Source organism: Podarcis cretensis (assembly GCF_951804945.1).
Source record: "Podarcis cretensis genome assembly, chromosome: 3".
NCBI classification, from domain to species: domain Eukaryota; kingdom Metazoa; phylum Chordata; class Lepidosauria; order Squamata; family Lacertidae; genus Podarcis; species Podarcis cretensis.
Window position 1 is genome coordinate 59,117,203 of NC_137172.1, and position 18,803 is coordinate 59,136,005.

Below are 18,803 nucleotides of genomic sequence, written 5' to 3' on the forward strand. Positions count from 1 at the left end.
GCCTTGTCTCACACTTTGCTCTGGAGACCTTCCTTATTCACCAAGCAGCAGTAGCATTTCAGTATTATGAATATGCAGTGCTTTGTGTTCTAGCATGGCAGTTATCTCAAAAGTGGAGTACTTTTCAATATAAAATATTTGAAGGCATTCTTTTCACGTGAAGTCATAGGCTTGATAGCCACATGAACCTGCCCTCATGCTGAGATGAGGGTCCTCCCATCTCCAAAGGTAATGCAGGTAGCAGCTAGGATATGGGCTTTTTCAGTTGTTGCATCCTCCGTTATCTTTGTGGCACCAAGCAAATATATTTTTTATTTCCCCAGGCCTTTTAGCTTTCATGTTATAAATGTTGAATTTGCAGTGTCCCAAGCACAGCGGAATGATGAGGAGTACGTGCCACATACTCTATATTACTTTATTTACACTTCAAAGCTGGTAGATTACAGAAAAACATCTTGCCTCTGCCGGAGCAGAGAAAGCATCCTCTCTCCTCTAAAGCATGGAGAGAACACAGTGAGAACAGGAAACCAGTGTACGTCACATCCAGTCTCCTTTCCCGTGGGAAAATCCAACAGCACAGACTGTGGAATGTAAACATTGTCTTGTGACAAGCATTTCGCTGCACAGTGAAGAGAGCAGAAACCAACAATAAAGGCATTTATGTGCCATCTTTCAGCTGTTGAAAGAGCCCCCAAAGTAGCATTTGATCATTCAGCTGTATTCAGTGGTGTTGCTTGGCTGAAGGTAAGGCTTCCAGCAGCAGAATAAGGAGCAAAGCAATTTCCCTTCCTCTCTCCAAATCTGCTCTGGAAAGTCCCCAGCCCTCCAGACTAACTTAGGAGTGATGTGCAGGGGAGGAGATGCTGCTTCCCTCCCTATTCTGCTGACACACTCCTTATGGTCAGCTGAGCAACACTCAACACAATCCTAAAGGTAAAGGTACCCCTGACCATTAGGTCCAGTCACAGACGACTCTGGGGTTGTGGCGCTCATCTCGCTCTATTGGCCGAGGGAGACAGCGTTTGTCCGCAGACAGCTTCTGGGTCATGTGGCCAGTAAGACTAAGCCGCTTCTGGCAAACCAGAGCAGCGCACGGAAATGCCGTTTACCTTCCCGCCAGAGCGGTACCTATTTATCTACTTGCACTTTGTGCTTTCGAACTGCTAGGTTGGCAGGAGCTGAGACCGAACAATGGGAGCTCACCCCGTCGCAGGGATTCGAACTGCCGACCTTCTGATTGGGAAGCCCTAGACTCTGTGGTTTAGACCACAGCTCCACCCGCCTCCCTTCAACACAATCCTAAAGCTTTTTAAATCTGTGATTGGGTCTTATCTGCTGCTGAGAATTTATTTTATATTGCTGCTTTCCTCGCCTCTAAGCAGTTAAATAAATCTGCTGTGTTTTTGTTAGGCAACTTCGGAGCAGCAATGCTGAAGGGTAGTCTAGCAACTCTGTGAAATAAACCACCCCCTGTAAAATATACGAAGCAAACCAGTTTTGCAAGCGTCAGGCTTGCTGTCCTTGATAGACATGAATGATACAAGGCCTCCAGTTTCTCTCAACAGATAAGGATTTATTGTAAAGCTGTGATCGTACAAATCCATATGTAAAACAATTCTTAGTAAATCGGGATCTTGAAGACATTTTCTCTTGGGTAAGAGGCATTTATACTGTACTGCAACTTCAAGAAGTACAGTTTTACAAACACAACTTTTAGTGGGAAGAGGCCTTTTTAAAAAAATGACTGAATAAAGTGCTTGTAATGTTAGATTGCCTTTCATGCACCAAAAAGCACTGCACCAATACTGAATTTGTTGTAAGAGCAGGATGAAAACTATCTCTCGACCTCTCCCATAAGGCAAGCTTAAGGACAGCAGGCCTAAATTAGCTTTCCTTTTCTCACAGGTATGGACAATCCTGTCCATGCTGTTCCATGTTGCTGGGGTCTAATCACTTATTATTTTCATTGCTCTGTGGAGCTTAAGGCTGCAGTCTTAATTATGTTCACGTATCATTACTGAAATCTCAGGATGTTTCAAGGCAGCAGGTTATTTAGATTAGTGTGGCAGGTTCATGCAACCAGTGTAGTCGGGATGATTCTATGAGGAGATGGAAAATTACTTCATAGAAGTTAGAACTTGCTGAAGTCCTTATGGAAGGAAACTGCTATTTCCCCCCTTCTGTCAATAACTTATTAAGGTGGTTGAAGTGGAGATGTAGTCCTTGGGGCCTCTTAAAACATTTTAAAACATTGATAGTTCATAGTCTGTATAGGAAAGGGTACACAATATATTAAGAATCAAGTGTCAAATACCGTGTCAACAAATTCATACAATTAAGGTGAATGTGTTTAAATACATTTTTCCTCTATATTATCTGTCTTCTCTGGAATATCTGGAAGTAAGCTGATCCCAACCACAGGGACGACACTGAGATCAACCTGAAGGACTCCCCTGAAAAAGAAGCAGGTAGTCATTAAAATCTAGACTTCAGAAATTCAAGGTTTTTCTTACCAGTTGTCATGCCCAGTTTAACAGTGTTGTTTCAGCTTCAGAACTGAAAACTGTACAACAAAAACAAGTTTATTTCAACAGATATGTAAGCATGGTAAGCTAAGACTGTTAAAAAAAGTTTGTCTTCTACATTTATATTTATAGTGCCTATTAGGAAGAGCAACTGTTCAAAACAGCTGCACCTGAAATACAGAAGAATGGTTTTAAAAGGGTCAATATATTATAATATTTTAGGAGAGCTACATTTGTGGAACTGGACTATGCTCACTAGAATTTTAGCAGGGAAAGAAAACAGTAGTCAGAAATAAGCTCCTTTTTTCTGAAGTAACAGTTTGCTTCTACAGAATGAAATGTAGAAAGGCATTTACCTGGGTTCACATGAGGGGCAAAACACTTTTAAGACTTTGATGATTAAAGCTGCTCCAACAACTCCAACAACAATGACCAACATTAGATCAAAGAACACTGGAAAGGACTGGAGCCAGAACCTGCAGAGCTCTTTTCTCAGGTATTCCACCCACTGGCACATCACCTGCAAATGCAACAATACTGCCAGTTAAATACCCATTACTGATGCCCTGATCCACTAAACACAGAAGGTGGTATATCTGCTTCAAATCTCAGACCATAGATCCTCTTCGGAAGCCCAACTGCTACAATTTAAATGATCTTTTTAGCTCTCAACCACTATTTATTTACTGATAAATAAACAGTGGGCTGACAGTAAAAGGTGGGCATGAGTCACTCTTAATAAAGCATATTTCACATCCCGTTGAGAAATTAAGACTAGCGGGGGTAGATCAGACTGGTGGCTCTAACCGTGCACTCTATTCAACAGTGGCCAGTTTAGAGGAGAAGTTTGCAAGCACAGCCTGGCGGCAGCAGCTTTTTCCTCTTCTATACCTTCAGCACATGATATATATGCTGAATCCACACAGATACTTAGATCTTAAGATAAGTGAGCAAAAAGAAGATCATGGAAGGAAAGTTTCTCTTCCCCTCTCCCACCCCCAGTTGCCTGAAACATCTCAAATTCCTTCTGTGCTTGCCTCATAAATTTACACTTGTTTCAGCCAATTTTGTTTTGTTTCCCTCCTTTGTTCAAAAAGGATACTAACTCGCCTTTGACAGCTTCCTTGACGTTGCTATTTAACCACACTGCCGTTCTCTTGGACTCGTTTGCACCTGTACATTTTTATCTGACTCTGTTATAATTATTGGGTGATACGGGAACAGCTTTTGATCTAGCAGAGTGGTCTGTTTATATAAGAGAAGGAGAAGTCGTTTGTGCCAATTTACTTCTTCTCTCTATAACCCTGCCATGTCCCTCAAAAATCTGTTCCAGAGACTTGGGAGACCATTGGTGAGAGTATGGAAAATGGCTCTGGGGACTGCAGCAGTAAGCAGAAATTTTTCAACTTCCTTTGTAACTAACCTCTCATTTTTAGACACTTCCTCTTCTGAAACTGAATGCCACGCTACTGCACTTTCTGGGCAAGCTGATTATGAAATGCTGAATTTGAGACACAAGTATTTATTGTATCTAGAAATTTGTCTTTTTGTTATGACCTGATATTTACCCAGAGTGAGGATAGTTTAAGTTGTCCATTATCACAATAGTTTCTCCTTTGGCAGCCTACCCGGCTTGTCTGTCTGAAAATCATCATCAGAATTTTGGTCAGGAGCATAATAACATGTTCATAATATATTATTTTGGAGGCCTGCTATTTCTGTGAATGGATTTCTTCTTTTATGATTTTAAATTTATTATATGTAATGTCCTCTTTGATGCAGACTAACACCACTCCAAGAGGGACGCGGGTGGCGCTGTGGGTTAAACCACAGAGCCTAGGACTTGCCGATCAGAAGGTCGGCGGTTCGAATCCCCACGACGGGGTGAGCTCCTGTTGCTCGGTCCCTGCTCCTGCCAACCTAGCAGTTGGAAAGCACACTAGTGCAAGTAGATAAATAGGTACCACTCCGGTGGGAAGGTAAACAGCGTTTCCATGCGCTGCTCTGGTTTGCCAGAAGCGGCTTAGTCATGCTGGCCACATGACCCGGAAGCTGTACGCCGGCTCCCTCGGCCAATACAGCGAGATGAGCGCCGCAACCCCAGAGTCGGTCACGACTGGACCTAATGGTCAGGGGTCCCTTTACCTTTCCCTAACACCACTCCAAGTGGGGCCTGTGGATTTTTATACCCAGGAGTAGGAAATAGATTACAGTGGTGCCTCGCAAGACGAAAAGAATCCGTTCCGCGATTCTCTTCGTCTAGCGGTTTTTTCGTCTTGCGAAGCAAGCCCATTGACGGCTTAGCGGATTAGCGCTATTAGCGGCTTAGCGGCTTTTAGCGGCTTATAGGCTTAGCGGATCAGCTGATAAGCGGCTTAGCAGCTTAGAAAAAGGGGGGGAAGGGGAAAAAAGTCGAAAAAACTCGCAAGACATTTCGTCTTGCGAAGCAAGCCCATAGGGAAATTCGTTTTGCGAAGCGCCTCCAAAACGGAAAACCCTTTCGTCTAGCGGGTTTTCCGTCTTGCGAGGCGTTCGTCTTGCGGGGCACTATTGTATCACCATTAGGTTTCTCATATTTTAACTATGTTTTAAATATATGCTTTTCTTTAATTCCAGGAACTTTTAATTTGCTTATCTTGGATCTGAAACTTTTAGAATTAGTATACATATACCAATACATTTTAGCTCAAGGTATATATGTCTTTTTTTGCAAACAATTTTGACTATAATACATTTGGTTATTAATTTGGTTTCATGTTTTCTTTTTCATGTTTAAATTAACATTTCTATTTTGTGTTCAGTTACAGGCAAGAAACATTCAGCTCCTTGATGAACATCACATATGCTCAATCATCTTGTAGAGCAGGAGGAAGACCATGCCCACAGGCCATGCTCCCAACCAGTAAGAGTTCAGCTGAATGTGTAAAAAAGGCACCTCTGCTCTCATATCCCTGGAGGAAAGGAGCTGAGAACACACAAGCTTGGCCTCGGGCACTGTGAATTCTCATCTCTGAAAGGTGCATGTATGCCCAGCTCTTGGCCTTCCCTACCATTGGGGTTTTAGGTTGAAGTCCCTTCTGCAATCAGAATAACTCTATGATATTATTTGGAAAGGGAAGGGAGCAGTTTCCTCTGTCCCAGCAGTACTCTGCCCTGCTGTTTTGTTGTCCCCCACATAATTTAGGCTCCTGGAATGTCTCACGAGAATGCCCCACCCTACAATAGTGGTGTAACAGTAACAGAAAAGACCTTATAAGAGGATGGAGGCTCTGTTCTGAGAGGAGTCTCTGGCAACTTGCCAGGCATTGTCTCTTCATCCACTGTAGTTTCTACTTGTCTTAGAAGGTAGTGACTGGTTGTTTGTAGTGGGCTTTCAATATCTATTTTTTAAAAAGAAAAGAAAGAGGTTAGCTTAACAAGTAGATGCCTCCCCACCTCCATAGATAATTCCAGGGGAAAGCAAGCAAGCAAAATAACAAAGTAATGCTACATTTTGAGTATATCCAAATATACTTGTGCATTTTGTTTCACAATACAACATACTAAAAAGAATGACAAACAAACAAATTTGACCTGCCTTTAAAATTGAGGAGTCAATTTCTGGCCATTTCCCATAAGACTTGAAAGACTTCTTAGCTGGCATTTTGGCTGATTCACTAGTTTGGGGATTGTTTTATCATTATTTGCTGCTTTCATTTACCAAGTTGTTCTTAAATGATGCACACCACTTAGAACATCGGAAAAGCAGCCTATAGACATTTTAAAATCAATCAGCTTAAAATAGATTGGATGTTCTCCCTTTCGGTGTATGGATACTGAAAAGTAATACAGGAAAACTTAAATGAAAAGGCAAAAAATTATGGCAACACTTTCTGTGATGAAGAAGTCAAACCGGTTTGTCAGAGATCAGCATCACTGCATACCTTTTCCTGCAATGTTTGGAAGTGTGAACAAGATATCGTTGTCTCTGGGGATGGAATACAGCATGCTCTCCTTCAAAGGAACAGTGTAATTTGAGTGCCTAAGGACTCTTAAGTCCTTTACCAAGATGTCTATTTCAGTCACTTCATCTTGCTGAACCTGCAAAAGAGAAGTATAACTATTTATGAGCAATCCTCTTGAAACCAGAGCGGTAGGTGCTTTTTTGAAATGGTGAAAATAAAAAGGCAGATGTATAAAAGATAAACAGAATGCCAAGATGAAAAGTCTGTTTGATTTAGGAACATAGGAAGCTGCCTTATACTGAGCCAGACCAATGGTCCATCTAGCGCAGTATTGTCAACACTGACCAGTAGCCACTCTTCAGGCAGGAGCCATTCCCAGCCCAAACTGGAGATGCTGGGGACTGAACCTCATACCTTTTCAAGCAATGCAGATGCTCTACCAGTGAACCATGGTTCTTCCTCGTTAAATAAAGATTCCACTCACTGTAGCCCTTTTTGGAGTCTCACTAAAGAGATATTAAGGAGAAGGGCAGACTGTGATATTGACTCTCTTCTAAAGAGCAACCCTGTTGAATTGTCTCTTGAAATTTGAAGGTTCATTATTGTTCCACAAGATGTGTATTTCTTTAAGGGCCAGAGCAAATAACGTGACCTAGTTTTACAGCTGTGAAGCAGTATAGCATGTGCTGTTAAGTTCTGTTAATTAAGCTGTGTCAGCAATTGGGTATAGTATATAAAGAGCAGCACCTAGCTCTCTCAGTACCCTGGTGGTTGGGTTATGCTTATTGATATATTTAATGTAAAATGAGTTTTTGTTTTTGTTATTAAAACCTAGCTAAAGTTATTTTGTGTTCCTTGTAATGTGTGGTCTCCCCAACAAGCTTTCTGCAGTGCAACTAATTTGCAAATAGCCAACAAACCCATGATCCTAATCTTTCATTAAAACATTACCAGGAAATGGGGCCTACCCACTACAACATAAACATGCTGAACATCATCTCTCTGGAATGAGGGCCAATGTGGGGAAGTATGAAAAAGCAGCAGTGTCATGTGGTATGGGAATGCTGTTTTGTTTTAAAGTAAATGAAGAAGAGAATCGCGAATAATTCTGTGCCAAATATTAATTCCTGTATGAGCTGTCAGTTTCATCTGATGATCTCAATGCTAGTATTTCGTGCATCTGGCTAATAGAACTACCCACAGAACAGCATCTGTTAGCTGTGGCCTAACTGATGAAGAAAGGAGCTGCCTCTGTTTGACTGGATGGGAGGGAATGAATGAATGGCTTGCTCCTTCCCCCTCCCTTCCAAATGATGCTCCCATACGTGGACATGACTGACCATGAACACATCAATTCCTGGAAAGTTCTGCCTCCTGAGTTCCAAAATCATGGGATGGAAGGAATCTGTCCCTTCATTCTAATCCAAACACAGGACCCTCTACCACCACGACTGCACTCAGATAAGGAAGGAATATCCCGGAGACTTAAATAATGGCACCCTTTTATTTTCAGTTCTGTGAAACTGGAAAAATATATAGTATAAGTTGCCTTATACCGAGTCAGATTATTTGTCCATCCAGCTCAGTATTGTTTACAGCTATCATAGTGCCTGTCAGATCATAGCTGTCAACTTTTCCCTTTTCTTGCGAGGAATCCTATTCGGAATAAGGGAATTTCCTTTTAAAAAAGGGAAACGTTGACAGCTATGCGTCAGATGTTGTTGGGCTCCAGCATGGCCAAAGGTCAGGAAAGTTGGAAGTTATAGTCTATGGCATATGGAGAGTAGCATGTTAACTGCTCGGTCAATACAGTGGTGCCCCGCAAGACGAATGCCTCGCAAGACGAAAAACTCACTAGACGAAAGAGTTTTCCGTCTTTTGAGGTGCTTCGCAAGACGAATTTCCCTATGGGCTTGCTTCGCAAGACGAAACGTCTTGCGAGTTCTTGCGAGTTTTTTCCCTTCCCCCCCCCTTTTTCTAAGCCGCTAAGAGCCGCTAAGCCGCTAATAGCGCTAAGCCGCTAAGCCGCTAATAGCCGTGCTTCGCAAGACGAAAAAACCGCAAGACGAAGAGACTCGCGGAACGGATTAATTTCGTCTTGCGAGGCACCACTGTACTGACTGGAAGCAGCTCTTCAGAGCTGCTGACACCAGTGTTTCTCCGGCCTACCTGGACTGCACCCATCTCCCTAAAATGTTTCTGCCTCTGTGTGGATTTGAACCAGTAACGTCCTGAGCTTTTTTATGGTTATGTTAACATACAGCCCCACAAAGTTCCCTTTTCTGATCACTCATAACAATGAAGTTGCCCTTTCAGTTGCCACCAAGTGTCGGGCTGATTTTCACAGGGGCTTTTTACCAAGGCCTCAAGGTGTTTCCCACCCCCACCCCCAAGTTGTCACTATAAAGGTGTAGGATTTTTGTTGTAATATGCCACATTCTGAACTCAATGCAGAATAGAATTTGTCATTCTGCTGTGAAGTCTTTATGCCATTTGTTGCTTGCAACAGTGTGGTGCAATTTACAGTGGTGCCTCGCAAGACGAAATTAATCCGTTCCGCGAGTCTCTTCGTCTTGCGGTTTTTTCGTCTTGCGAAGCATGGCTATTAGCGGCTTAGTGGCTATTAGCGGCTATTAACGGCTTAGCGGCTATTAACGGCTAAGCGGCTTAGCGGCTTTAAGAAAAAGGAAACAAACTCGCAAGAACTCGCAAGACGTTTCGTCTTGCGAAGCAAGCCCATAGGGAAATTCGTCTTACGGAACGACTCAAAAAACAGAAAACTCTTTCGTCTTGCGCGTTTTTCGTCTTGCGAGGCATTCGTCTTGCGAGGTACCACTGTACAAAAGTCCATGGGGATAAAAATGAAACAGGCCTCTTGTGAATCACGTCGCCTGGAATAGTATGGTAATGAGAAATCTTTAATAAATGATGTGTAAACTCTACCAAGTGTGATTAATAGGAAGTAAATGACTCTGAATCAGTAGAACTTGTTTCCAAAGTGTCTGTTGCTGTTATTTCAGCTTCAGTAATTGTACTTAATATCCTGACTGGTTCTCCCTTAAAAGGGAAGAGAAAGAGCAGGCATATGTATTTTGAAGTATTTTTACCCTACTCTTCAGCTGAAAAAATGTATTTAAACAAACTAATGGCTGCATTTATCACACTCAGAAATAAGCAGCAGACTGAGTGTAGTGCATAAAACAATGGGAGTGCTAAAAATAACACAACACAGACTTACTGGGCAACAATTCCCCATTATGCATAGAATGCAACTGGATGGGGAAAGTTCTCTAACGCTGGAATTCAGAAAACAAAACTTTCTAAACAAATCACCAATCTATTAACTCCTTAGGAGGAGATGGGATGCAATGAGTGCTCACTGAATAAGTCTTGGCACCAAAATTAGAGCACCGTCATATATTAATTACAGAACTGGTTTGTTTATTTTCCTGCCCTTTTGTCACTAGTAATTCAGATCATACTACCTGATGCCAACACTGACATGATGAGTTGTGAAGGGGGGGTGGAATCCAATCTGACTGTAAAGTGCTAAACCCTAACAATTTAGAGACATGTCAATGAAGAGGAATGTAGCAGGATGCCATTTGTTGATGTAAGTTTTATCGTTCAGCCCTCTGCCAGGCTTTCAGGTGCCCAAGCTGGAATGCTGACATGATCAAGAATTACATATCCACACTGACACTTCTGTTGAAACTTAGACTTGAGCATTGAACAGTAGAGTTGAAGCAAACAAATACCTAGTAGTTCACTTCACACTTAGTTCATTTCACATTTCTGAGCATATTGTATAAAACAATTAGAGCACTAAACACAATACAACACAGAATTACTGTAAACGGTACTGTACTGTACACAGTGGTACACAATACTCAACTGGGTGTGGCAAGTTATCTCATGCTGAAAATTTAAAAACACCATACATTTTAAGTAAATCACCAGGATACCAGAACTATTTGAGAGGAAGAGTTTTGTCACTTTTATAGAACTCAGAACCCTTTTTCTTTGAAAGCACTGTTACTAAATGTGTGTGGCAACAAGAAGAAAGAGAGTGTCTCTTTTGACAGTTTCTTGATTAGAATCATTAATTTCTGCAGTACAGGAGTGGATTTTACAATAAGATCAGACTACAGTTGAAAAGAGCTGTGTACTAGAAATTCTGTTAACAGGTATTAGGTCAATATCATTATGTGACAGCAGCAGGGCTGGCTTTCCAATGGGTCCCAGTCTAGATGAGCCCTGTCTTCTCCCTGTCCCTGGAAAGCCCTGTTTGGTGATGATATACAGTATATATTGTTGTGGTGTTATGGTTTCTTTTTAAATCCTATTTGTTTTGTGGTTTTTAGTTCTTTTACTTATGTATATTTTAAAAGATATTTATTGTTGCTTATGTTACTCAAAATGTGGGGTGACTGTTGCTGCTGCTGCTGTTTAGTTTTAAATGTGGAATTTGTATTGCATTTTTTTTAGATTGATTCCTTTAGTAAACAGTTTCAATGTTTTTGTTTAAATACGGAGCAGAATATACTTCAAGTAAATAAATAATGTACTTGGGGTCCACTGCCCAAAGAGGACATATAATAGCATAAACATCGGACACCGTATCATATCATACAACTAAACTACCCATTCACGGTGGAACAAAGTGCTCCAATGAATTTAAAAACTGGCCAACAAATACAATAATTTAAAGTGGTATGACTTACCCGCTTTTCATCAATTTCTGTCACTTCCTCTTGAACAACAATCAATCGCAAGTTGGATCTGGATGCCATTGGCCATTCATGGACCATAATGCGAACGCTGACAATTCCTAATCGCTCCTCTTCCTGTAGTGTTTCAGAGTTACTACTCTCCACTATCAATGAAGAACTGTGTGTCAAAATAGTGGTTATATAGAGAGATATGATCTCTAAAAACAAGGTACACATAAATGGGTGATCGGTGCATTTCAGATTAGATTTGGCTCCTCACTGCACTGGAACAGAACTGCTTGTTGCTGGATTCAAGGCACCTTTCAAAAGAAGTGGTCATGGGCCAAGAGAGTACAAAGGTTTTCCTGAATGCAAACAAGAATACTTTTTATCATCTGCGTATTTGTTTTCCTAAAGATCAAGTGGAAACACAAGCAGCCTCCTTCATTCCATAGGGTTCCCAAGAACTGAGTTCAGCACTGCATTCCCACTAAAGCTTGGACTTGTGAAAATTGGTAGCAGAGAAAGGGGAGCAGGTATAGTGTTCAGATAAGTGCACACAGCAAGTGTCTAGGTAAAGGTAAAGTACCCCTGGACAGTTAAGTCCAGTCCAAGGCGACTATGGGGTTGCAGCGCTCATCTGGCTTTCAGGCCAAGGGAGCTGGGATTTGTCCATGGACAGCTTTCCTGGTCATGTGGCCAGCAGGACTAAACTGCTTCTGGTGCAACAGGACACTGTGACGGAAACCAGAGCGCACGGAAACGCCGTTTACCTTCCTGCCACAGCGATAACTATTTATCTGCTTGCACTGGTGTGCTTTTGAACTGCTAGGTTGGCAGGAGCTGGGGCAGAGCAACAGGAGCTCACCCCATCATGGGGATTCAAACTACTGACCTTCTGATCGGCAAGCCCGAGAGTCTCAGTGGTTTAGACCACAGCACCACCCGCGTGTACCATGTCTACCAAGACCAATCTCCCCACGACTTTTTGGCACAAAAATGAAGAAAAGCAAACGATAGGACACTTTCTTCCATTCAATCATCCAAACTCCCTGCCCCAGAGGCAAGTACTATATCCTTGCTCCTATGGACATTTCTGTTAGGGAAGGAGCGGCTGTCTTGCTGGCTTTGCACATGCATGCGTCCAACCCTGTTGGTAATATGTAGGCAGCTTCTATCCACAATACACAAGTCAAATCAGTCTTTGGAATTTAAGACAAAAAAAAAAATAAGGGCTTGTTCCAACTACCACTATTTTCTTCTGCAAGGATTGGGGTATTTAGTGTCAGTTGAGACCCCCTCCTACCCTGACCTCCCTCCATCCCTCCAGTAAGGCAAAGTGGATGTCTGAATGCACTGTGGGAAGTAATAACATGCACTCTTATTATACAACCCCAGAACCATTTTATATTCTTATCTTGGAAATTTAACAGAAACTCAAACGTAAGGCTTACAGAACCAACAGCAGTTAGATTTTATATTAAATCAATACAAATTTGTATTGTGATGGTTTGAGAGTTGACTGCATCTGAGTAAAGAACAGTGAGAGCTCATTTCTAAATATGGTTATTGAGACATACGCCCTGCTCAATTCAAGAGAACTTACTTCCTTTAGAAGATCTATACTAATTTTTTAAAGCATAGGAGCACTTTGCTGCATCCAAACCATGATGAGCCACTGCCTGGTCTCCTTAAAGTAAACCATGTTTAGTTATTAATGCATAATGTTTTAGGCTTTCAAAAGCCAATGCTTAAAACACATTAGCATGCCCTTAGTGCAAGAGCTGATCATAAAGGGTAGATGATCTCAGAACTTAACCTTGAGACCACCCATAACCAGTGCATCAAGAGACTACTCTGTGCATAAAATGTTCTTCCATGGAAAGTAATTGCTTTAGCTTCATTCATTATGTAAAATGTTGCCTGTATACCCAAATCAGGATGTTTCTGTCCAGGACAAAGCAGATTGGGAGGGGGTGGGAAAACAGTATTTCCATTTTCAATAACTACATTATAAAAATTACTAGGAAATCTTTTCAATCAAATCTCTAGTTCTAGCAGAGATTGAACTTAAACTAAGAAAGTCTACAGGAGAAGAAAGTGTTTTGCAAAGATTATCGGAAAGACTCTCCCAACATTCTATTATTATTCTTTCTTTTACACAACTGTATCTGGATATATGCCAGTTTAAGAAAGGAGACAGACAGGACTTATCAGGGTGGAGTCACATCCTTGCATTTATACTGCCTAGTCTACGGCACAAATTCTTTGCCTTTAACAAATAAATTAACTGAACAGGAACTTCGCTAACTGTTCCAGAAAGGGAAGGTTTGAACTCATTATTTTTTATGGGCAGAATATATGAGCACTGTGGATGAGAAATAGAGAGGGCACTCCATTTCATATTTTTTCTATTTTAAATATACCTTAACAGTGGAGATTTATTTTTAACAGTACAGATGCGTATATAGTATAGTGTTACTTATTTATATTTATTCATGAGTGGTGAACTGCATGGAAGCACACAGCACAGGTAAGGAATTAAACAATACTTACATATTAAAGTCTGACATTTAATCCGAGCAACTCCACTCTTCAGCGGAAAGTCATTTACATACACCTGACCATTTACATAGGTAATATTAAGGATGACCTAAAGAAAATAACAGAATCAAACATGTTAAATGTCCACATCTTGTAATACAAGGTCAAGCACAATTGTTAAGATTATTTGATCTAAATAATCATTTTAGCAATTACCAGAATTCGGACATTAAGAAGTTAAGGCTGCAATCATGGAACTGACATTCAACTGGTTATGGGATGCAGCTGGCACCAGAGGTCCCCCAGTACATGTTTGGAAAGCTCTGCAGGTGTAGATGTTTTGCTGGTGGTAGGGGTCAAAATGGAGTGAGCGAGGCTGAGGATCCACAGGATTCTGCATCCTCTCACCTCCGTATTCCCTGGAGACACCCCAAAATGCTTTGCAAAGCTACACCAGCCATTCAGTAGGCACAAGCAATTCCCACTGATCACAATAATCTTTTAGGGGAGCGAAACAAGAAGTCACATGGTGCCATCACTTGCTACCATCAACGGTACCTTCTACTCTGTATCTATCACAGATTAGTTAGACCCTAAATACATGCTTGATTTCCACTGACTGATCACAATCACAAGATAAAAGGCTAAGCTAAAGCAAGTACAGGAAGTCTGACATACCTGCCCATCCCTGTTGTTTTCCAGCATTGTAACTTTAATCTTGATGCTTTCCTGCAAGTGTGAGAGAAGGAGGAAGAGGTTTCAAAGAAAGAAACATGTTACAGATTCTTCAATATGGCATCAACTAGGTAGCTGGTTCTATTTCCAGTTCCAAAACCCTTTCCAATACCAGTTTTAATCTATCCGTGTTTCCTATATATTCAAAAAGTAGAGTATAATTTTATAAAAACTAGATAACAGACCTTTAGATTATGAAGAACTGAATACAACCAAGTTTTCAAAAGCTGTGAGATCTAGCAGTCAGTTGATCATGGTGTGGTTGGTAAAAAAAAGTATAATCTGATGAACAGGCACTAAGTTACTTCCACTTTCTGCAGTTTATCCTGATCTGTGCCCCAGATATTGAGTAATAATAAACATTGCATTCTACAATGCACAACAGGTTCTCATCTGAGTTGCTGGAATAGGTATTTTTTTTTTAAGGGACCCCTGACCATTAGGTCCAGTCGTGACCGACTCTGGGGTTGCGGCGCTCATCTCGCTTTAGTGGCCGAGGGAGCCAGCGTACAGCTTCCGGGTCATGTGGCCAGCATGACTAAGCCGCTTCTGGCGAACCAGAGCAGCGCACTGAAACGCCGTTTACCTTCCCGCCGGAGCGGTACCTGTTTATCTACTTGCACTTTGATGTGCTTTCGAACTGCTAGGTGGGCAGGAGCAGGGACAGAACAACGGGAGCTCATCCCGTCACGGGGATTTGAACCACCAACCTTCTGATTGGCAAGTCCTAGACTCTGTGGTTTAACCCACAGCGCCGAAATAGGTATTACACCAGTTGTATTCCATATCCAGGTTTTCCTATATTAAAACAACTGTCAAAATGATGGTATATTAACTATATCCTTATTTGTTGTATGTTCACATTATCCTTTAGCTCATGTGTGAGGAACCTTTGGCTCTCCAGATGTTGCAGTGCTACATCTCCCACCATCCCTAGCCATTGGCCATGATTGCTGGGGCTAACAAGCCAAGGGTTCCCCACACCTGCTTTATATTTTAATTAAAAAAATTAAGGCAACCAACTGCTTATAAGCTATATATATGAGAACACAGTGCATGAGAGTGCCATGAATAGAGAGCACGTGCCACACTGTGACAAATGTCTAACTTATCAAAAGTTTAACCAATACTTTACTTCTGCTCTCCGCCTTACAATTCAATTATCACCAGAGATGGAATCCAAATTACTGCTGGCATTTATATTTTCAGGAAAACAAAATAAAAAGCTCTTGGGGTGGTTTGCAGCTAGCAAACCTAAGTTTGCATAGCCTCTCTGGAACTCCTTCATTTATTTATTGTTTATTTGTTTATTTGCATTTATGTCCTATCTTTCCTCCAAGACGCTTAGGAGAATGTGCATGATTTCCTAACCACCAAGAAGAGCTGGGCGGAGTCCATACCGTGATGCTGGTTTCTTAATTTTTGACCTGGCAATTTATCACAAATCATGGGGGGGGGGTGCGTGCGTGCCCTATGCAAAAATCACAATGTGGGGGAAACCGTGAAGCCAGCCAATGCCTCTACATAGCTCCATCCTTATTTCAGACATTGTGATATATTGGTATATCGTGATGTTGAAAACCAGATATCACCCAGCCCTACCACCAAGCTCATTTATCCTTACAATAATTCACTGCGGTACAGCAGTTTCAATGAGCATCTTAGGTCTGAATTTTACCAAATGTATACAGTACTAGCCTGCATATGTGCTTCAGCTGATGGTATGCTGGCTTTGTATGTATAACCTGGTTTATATTTCCTTTAACTGTCACCCCGCCCAGCACTCTTTCCCCTCCCCTCCTTTTATGCTGGCACATATTGTGAATGTTGTGATAAAACTTTAAATAATAAAAAGTACAAATCAATAAAAAACAGTACTTTTCACATTATATTATTTTCACACACACTACACATCTCTTGGGTGTCCCAGCATTTTTTGCCCTGCCAAATACACACACTGCATGACTGGGTAGAGTATTTCTTGGGTGCACTTAATGACCCTTCAGTTCAAAACTCTCTATTCCGCAAAATTATGACAAAAAGGCCAGAGTTCACAATGTTCCCTTTGTGACGAATGCAAAGAATGACTAATTTCGACAGAACAAAGGGGGGGGGGAGTCAACTGTGGAGCATATTCTACGTAGTTTAGAAAAATTTCAAGAAATTGTGCAATAGTGGTCATGTAGGAGGATTGCACCATAAGCAAATGACTGAACAGACATTTTATTATTTTGCCTTTCAATATCTTTCTTTCTTAGTCCTTTCCTCTAACAATTTTTCAAGAAGATATATTTCTAAAATAATTGTATTCTGAAGGTAAACTTCTACCAGCAGGTTCTAGTGGTGCAATAAGCCTTTCTGGAGGCTTTAAAATATAAGATGTAAAGATTACATGTTAAGGGTGAAAATGAGAATTCTTTGGGGAAGAGGGAGGTAGGGAAGTAGTAAAACAACTGAAGGAAGATCATTCCAGATTCATGGAATGAACACTAGCAGTGTTTTGCCTGAAGGACAGAACTTCTGACCACTTTCCTCTTAGATATTCTCCTGTTGATTTTATAGTTCCTAGGAATCACTGAGATAGCTATAGAGGAAAACAAATCACAAAAGAACCTCAAAAATACTTCTTTTTGGCAGTCCAGACCCTTAGCAAGTCATGAACACCTGTACTGATCAAAATCTTTTTACCCTTATGTTTATGCAAGCAGCATCTACTTCTTAGGGGTTATTAAGAAATAAGTGCATTCTTTATATCAAAGTTTTATGATGTGTCAACTATTCCTTTGCTCTTTGTGCATTACGTACACAAAGACACAGAGGGCGATTCTCGCATTTCCCACTGTTTCTTGCAAGTAGCCATCACCCTAGTAGTGAAGAGAATTACTACCAGAAGAGTAAATATGCACCACTCTTTTAAAGAAGAGTCCCCAGACTCTTTCACCTTCCTTTTCTAAAATAAAAAATGCTTTCAAGAAGCAAAGTTATTGACTTTTCTAGTACAGCATATTCATGTGAAACTTCAGTTCATTCATAAATGATATAAAAAACATAGAGTGAGTATGTGTCTTATAAATGCTCACTTGAGGTATTTACTTTGCTAGTTCTTCATAAAGTGGATCTTTCCATATACTACTCCATCACACTGAAAACCAGGGATAAAGTTAATCCAAATCTAATCATTGCTTGTTCAGATGTTTGTGATGAAGATTTTGGGTTAGCTCTCTTAGCAATTAGCTAGCTATCAGAAGTTGAATGAAGTAGCATCTTAAATGCTTGAAAAGGTCACTGTACCAAAACCACTCCTGTGCTTCAAGCTAACACAGCTATAATATGTGATTAACTTGAAGAAACTACTAGTAACACCCACAAATCACAGGATTTGTAACACCTACAAATTACTTAAACATTCCTCTTTATTTTCCACTCAAAAGCAATTTGTTTTTGTTGGACAGCTTATCATTAAAGGCTTCCGCACAGAAACAGTTGAGAATATCATGCTCTTCTCTCAACGCAGACCAGGTGCATTAAAGAAAGCACTCAATCCCAAAGTTCAAATCAGACAAATAAAATCTAATCTTGGTGTTACCTAGCCCAGTGGACATCCTGTATTCTCACTGCATATTCATTTGGTCCCTTGAATATGCGTGTGTGCATATATAGCAAGCACGCAGCTGACGTACTTCATACCAACATCCAAGCCACACAAGGCCCGATGCCACATCTTATGCAATTCTGCATACATATTAATATACAAATCGCTCCTTCACGGGGCTGGGGGTGGGGGAGGAACAAACACCCCCCCACACACACACACCTTCAAAGTGTACAAGCCTGAGCATTTCACACAGGTGGGCACTAGGGCACCATCTCGGGATGTCCACACGAAGCTCCTGCACGTCACACTCAGTCTTGCACACTCCCACGGCACCTTAGACAAGACAAACAATGCAACGCCGCCGCGCTTATCTACAGCAGCATGTCGCTTCCTTACTCCGAATTAAGGGGCTGCTGAGCACGGAAGCTTAAGGGCCAACCCACTGCATGTCTTGTTTCTTGGTTTTAATCGGACTCCTCCGAGGGGTCCACTTCTGCTCGCCCCTCTTCCCCACTCCCTCCGCGTACTCTCCGTCCTGGTGCCGTCAGAATAAAGATGAGGCTGCCCGGAGACCCTTCCTCTCCCTTACCTGGCTATCGAGCTGGGAGAAAGCGGCTGTCGGCTCCGGGGCGGCCAGGCAGGAGGGCAGCAGCAGAAGGAGCCCCGGGAGCAGCCGCAGGAACTCGCGTGGCCCCAGCGCCGCCTCCATCTTGGGAGCCGGGAATTAAAACAAAGTGAAACATCAACA

At 41.5% G+C, this 18,803-nt stretch overlaps 1 protein-coding gene across 1 annotated transcript; it reads right to left on the bottom strand.

The window, feature by feature from the left end:
• Nucleotides 1-1,552: 1,552 nt before the first annotated feature.
• On the bottom strand, nucleotides 1,553-18,803 carry GINM1 (glycosylated integral membrane protein 1). The gene is made up of 8 exons (XM_079971570.1): nucleotides 18,645-18,803; nucleotides 14,404-14,454; nucleotides 13,738-13,834; nucleotides 11,194-11,345; nucleotides 6,449-6,605; nucleotides 5,775-5,905; nucleotides 2,882-3,045; nucleotides 1,553-2,453 (listed from the first exon to the last, which is right to left on the bottom strand). The coding sequence occupies exons 1-8, from the start codon at nucleotides 18,762-18,764 to the stop codon at nucleotides 2,351-2,353; spliced, it is 975 nt and encodes a 324-aa protein (XP_079827696.1). The 5' UTR covers nucleotides 18,765-18,803; the 3' UTR covers nucleotides 1,553-2,350.

Excerpts from the sequence above, each read along its gene's own strand:
- GINM1 (XM_079971570.1), bottom strand. The coding sequence starts at position 18,764 with ATGGAGGCGGCGCTGGGGCCACGCGAGTTCCTGCGGCTGCTCCCGGGG. Across the intron at positions 13,835-14,403 it reads AAAACAACAGGGATGGGCAG|GTCATCCTTAATATTACCTA; the intron begins GTATGTCAGACT and ends TATTTTCTTTAG. Across the intron at positions 6,606-11,193 it reads CAGAAATTGATGAAAAGCGG|GTTCAGCAAGATGAAGTGAC; the intron begins GTAAGTCATACC and ends TCTCTTTTGCAG.